Source organism: Nestor notabilis, unplaced genomic scaffold (genome assembly GCF_000696875.1).
Source record: "Nestor notabilis isolate BGI_N333 unplaced genomic scaffold, ASM69687v1 scaffold12814, whole genome shotgun sequence".
In the NCBI taxonomy this organism is placed as follows: Eukaryota; Metazoa; Chordata; class Aves; order Psittaciformes; family Psittacidae; genus Nestor; species Nestor notabilis.
In genome coordinates this window covers 103,309-108,299 of record NW_009926115.1, presented here as the reverse complement: position 1 = coordinate 108,299, position 4,991 = coordinate 103,309, and the positions used below count along the sequence as shown (strand labels likewise).

Sequence of the window (4,991 nt, the reverse complement as noted above, 5' to 3'; positions counted from 1 at the left end):
CAAGTAAGAATTTTCCAATTAGCCTATGTGCTTCGCGTGTCACAGACTGCACTCCCTAGTGCCCCTGGTCCCAGGGGGCTTCATATGACAAAAGTTGTACTGTAACTATACACAGCCAGCATAGCTCAGGTGCTGAACCTCAACTAGAAACCCAGAGTACTTGCAGGTGATGTGCAGACATACTTAAAACAGCTTTGCAAGAAATTTCCCTAGAAGAGGAAATGAGGTGGGATGGAGAGTGACAAGAATGAAGGTATGCATCTATCTTCCATGTTCAGGCTTTGTGGTGACCAAGCCCTCTCCTCCCCACCTTCCCAAAGCCTTCTGCAGTAAGCGAGGCAGCAGTCATCTGTGACTGGTACGTTTTATGCTCAGCAAAACATGACTTCATGTATTCAGCATCAGATTTTCCTCCCAAGTGGAACAACTTGTAGGAATCTGGTTTGGTTTGGGTTTGTATTTAGGTTTTTTTTTTCTTTGCTTTGAGCTGATCATTAACTGTGTATGATTACCAATAAGATACTAATGAAACACCCTTCCTCCATTTTAAATTCAGGAGGTGTTTAGTTTTGGAGGGTAACACAGGGCTATTGTCATCCAGGCTGGGTAAATAATATTAAGCAACATAGTATATGTTTCTTGGGAATATACGAAATTTTATGCATACTAGTTACTGTACTAATAACACTAGTGACCTTTCCTGGATGTTTTTTCTGTCTATGAACACATAATCATTTACATCCAATATTTAATAGTAAGAATATGACACAACTGCTTAACTGTAGGAAGACTTAAAACTGGAGTTGATGCTGCATGCTTATTCTAGTCATTGGTGCCTAAATATCACAGTACGTTTAATATGTAATGTCATATACATACTGATGTGAGTGCAATGTACTGCTAGTAGCTCAGCAGAATGGGAACTTTGTGCTGATGAAATGTCAGTCTTAATTTTTTGATTAATTTAGCTCTGGGCATTTTGTGTCAAAACCAGAACTGACCAAATACTGCAAAGTGCTGTGCATGAAAATACTTTCATTTCTTTAATGTAATGTCTCGCAGATGTAGAAGTGGTCCTTCTGTATAGTCATTCAGAGATGTTAGTGGTCATGCATACTGGAAGGGATTTCATCAGATTTAACACCTTTAAGCAGTGGCGAAAAAATATAGTCAGAAAAATGAGTCGGTAATTAAATTAGTTACACTGGAAAAGGAATTGTAAATTTTGTGCTTAGCAAAGGAAGAAATGAAACTCACCATGCAGGGTACGGGTGACGAAAAGCCACAAAATGTGTTGGAGTGGTGGCCATCGGCAGACAGTGCCTTGGTAGGGCCAGGCAGGAGGGAAACTGCTGATATGGGTCACTGGTGAGCCTCAGCTTCCTGCAGTGCTACCTCTGATCTAGGCTCTGAACTCCAAAGCTGTCACTTTACTTGGCTGAAATTGAGTGTTTATATTGTTTATAAACCAGACCAAACTTCTGAGAGGGTGTTTTTCTTTGGGGTTCCCTTTCACATTTTTTTATTTTTTTTTCCTCTCAGACTTCATATAAGAGGTTTTTCATTTTTTTGCAGACTGTTTTCTCAGAGCACTGATACTACTATTTACTACTAGGTGGATCCAGATTCCTAGAGTGAAAAGCCAGCAACATCACTTCTTTGAAGGATATAAATTGTGTTTAAAAACACACTGAAAAAGGAATATTGTTCATATATGTGCTATTTGATATGAGAATGGCAACCGAAACATCAATAAAGACTTTGTTTCATTTTTTAGATAACAGTGGCAATTTTTAAACCGTAAAAGATTCAGGTTGCTGTATGTATAAAAGGAAGTAATGTTATTTCAAATTATAATTGGGGAATATTTGATAGATGTGGTTATAGAATAATGAATTAGAATAATAGAAAGTTAATTGGGTAACATCAGAAAAGTTTATTCTGGTATATTGGGATTACATGCTTCAGTTGATACTTAGTGTACTTTTGGGATTTCTGGTTGCACCTCACCTCTGGTTCTGATAATATATTGTATTATGAAGAATATTAATAATGCTGCAGAACAATTACTTGTTCATTTGCTAAATGATTAAAATTCATGCATAATTTATTGGAACTGCAAGAGACTTTATAAATAAGTCTCCTTGTCCTCAAGAGCTTACAAACAAAATGCATATGCTAATATAAGAATGTGCTTTACTTCTTAATATAAAAATCTAATATGCAATGGTATATTAGTCTCATTAATGTGAGGTTTTATTTGTGATAATAGCGCCTTTAATCAAAATGTATACTTCTAAACACAGCCTTATGTTTTAGAGGTTTATAACTCAGACTTGGTAGTGCATCAAGCTCATCACCATTTATGTTTTCTGCCGTAATATAGACTGACCTTAGAATTCATTAGTTTGACGTTTAATGTGTTAGTTCTACAGCAAATAAATGGCCCTTACTAAGGCTGGATGCATTTCTGAGCTTTGATGCAGGTAGGGATCTAAATTAGTTCATATGCACATTTCTTGGCAAAACTGGGTTTTAATTAATAATTAATTGAGATACTTTGTACAGAGTTGTGTTCCTATTTCTGCTTTGGGGTATACACCTGAGAGTGTTTACCTTTTCACTCTGGGAGGAGAAGATCGGCTCTGCTTGCAGCTACTATGGCACACTTACAGCTTCCCCTGTCTCCAAACTGAATTGCATGAGATACAGCTAATCTAGGAAAAAATCTGCAAGAAACCTTTTTTACCAAAACATGGGAAAACTCAGGTGCTTACGGAGCTGGTAAATATACTGTTGGGAGCCAGTTCTGGCATCTAGAGGGGAAACTTTACTGTTGGATATATAGAACCACAGAGTTGCTAGCCAAACTTCACCATGCAGAGAGTGGGATGTCGAGGAGGTCTGGAGGCCTGCTGCAAGCCCTGCCATTATCAGTTCTCCCCCACCATGGGCTCTGCCAGTGGCATTGGAGGGGTCATTCCCAGGAGGCAGAATATGTTTAGTGCTTCAGCATCATAACTTCTTTTTCACAGAGAGGTGGGGGAAGCAGTGATCAGAAAGGACCCCCCTCTAGGGAAATCTTATGGCCTGGGGTTAAATGTATTTTTAATGTACTGGCCATGAGATCCCTTCTACCTGCTTGGAGTTGCTTCATTGTTAGTTCTTCATTGCTGCTGTGTGAAACCCCCTGTATGCTTTGAATTTAGCATTGTTAACTAATTAACTGAAACAAATTAGTTGAAATACGAGCCATCTGGAATGAAAATAAACCTTCGATGTTTATCAGTGGATTCATTTTATTAGAAAAATAGATGTTGCTTGTGATTTGCTTCTTAAAATAAATTGTGCTGGGGCAACGTGCTGCTTCTCCATGCAAACATTTCTCGGGGTAAGGGAGACCTCACCTTCCTGTTTGGTCTATTGTTACCTTTTTACTTTGCAGCGGTGTTGAAATATTTAGGCAGTCAGATGATGATAACAGAGGAAGACAAAAGGCAACATACATCCTATTGTTTGAGTTTCTAGATCAGTAGTAAATTACCAAAGAACAAAATATTATATGTTGTTACTACATGTCTGCATTTTGTCATTCTCCTGGCAGTTTTGCTCAGTTCTGATTATTCTGAGTGCCTGTAATATAGGCATCTGTATCTTTTACCCTACCTGCATCTGCTGGGTTACAAATGAACTGCAGTGATACTCCTTTTTAAGACTATTGTGTGCAGGGCTAGTGTATCAACTATTGCAACTGTTTCTTTAAGGAAAGTACATATGTGGCTTCTGTGAATAAAAGAAAATCAGTTATATATCTGATAATCTCAAGTTATTGCCATAGTAAATTAGATAAATGAGCATGAACCCAGATTTTTATTTTTTTTCCCCAGAAAAAATGTTAAGAACTAGCAATATATCTGTCAGATAGGATTTCATGGTCCCTAGCTGGGATTTTTAAATGGAAAAAATAGCATTGGGCAGATGCCAGTGGTGCACATTCACTTCCAGCAGTGGAAATTCTCCTCAGCTCTTCTTCATTGATGTCAGTTTCGAGTTTTGAAATTGTTGCTGACCAAAACATGGCAACTTTCTGTGCAAAGAGCCCTTTTCCTAATGGATTTTGCAGCTTTTGTTTTATCACTGGCTTTTTATATCGTCCTACAGAGCCACCTCGGCCGATAGCACCCCCACAGCTGCTGGGCGTTGGGCCCACGTACTTGCTCATTCAGCTGAATGCCAACTCAATCATTGGGGATGGACCCATTATCCTGAAAGAAGTGGAGTACCGAATGACATCTGGGACCTGGACTGAAACCCATGCTGTCAATGCACCGACTTACAAGCTCTGGCACCTGGATCCTGACACTGAGTATGAGATTCGGGTCCTGCTCACTAGACCAGGGGAAGGTGGGACTGGACAGCCGGGACCACCGCTCATCACCAGGACCAAATGTGCTGGTGAGTGCTGCTTTGGAAAAACAAATAAACAAACAAAACTATGATGATTTAACTAGTTGACAGGCTTGTTGGCTTTAATCAACCTGTAGCAGAACTTAATGGGTTCTTTTGGCACCCACAGGATCCCCAAGTTTCTGGACTAGTAAGAGTTTGCTCTGTCCCTTTCTTTGCCTGGTCACTGTCTAGGTTGCTGTTTGCTAAGCACAGTGAAAATATGAATATGTATGGATATTTTCACCTACATTTTAAGTAAACTTGCACATAAAGGAACTTGCACGGGAGAAATCTGTTTAAGAAATAGAATTTTATTAACAAAAAAAAAAAAAGTACTTCTGAGTAATTTTTCATTTTCCAAGAGGATATGCATGGCCTGACAGAATCCTCAGGATCTAAAATACAACTACTAAAATCTCTAACTCCTAAAATACAATGGCAAATGTGAGTACACTGTTTTCTCCATTTTGACTATCACCACTACAATCATGTGCAGCTAAATCCTGCTGCCTGCTGTGTTTTTTGGAGTGCCCCTGCATGGA

At 38.9% G+C, this 4,991-nt stretch overlaps 1 protein-coding gene across 1 annotated transcript in view; it reads left to right on the top strand.

Annotated features, from left to right (window-relative positions):
• Nucleotides 1-4,076: 4,076 nt before the first annotated feature.
• LOC104404858 (receptor-type tyrosine-protein phosphatase kappa-like) overlaps nt 4,077-4,991 on the top strand; it is a gene marked incomplete at its 3' end in the record, with an annotated part of 94,462 nt that continues 93,547 nt past the window's right edge. The window contains 1 exon segment of the mRNA XM_010013389.1: nt 4,077-4,455. Within this exon segment, the coding sequence (XP_010011691.1) occupies nt 4,077-4,455 (379 nt within the window).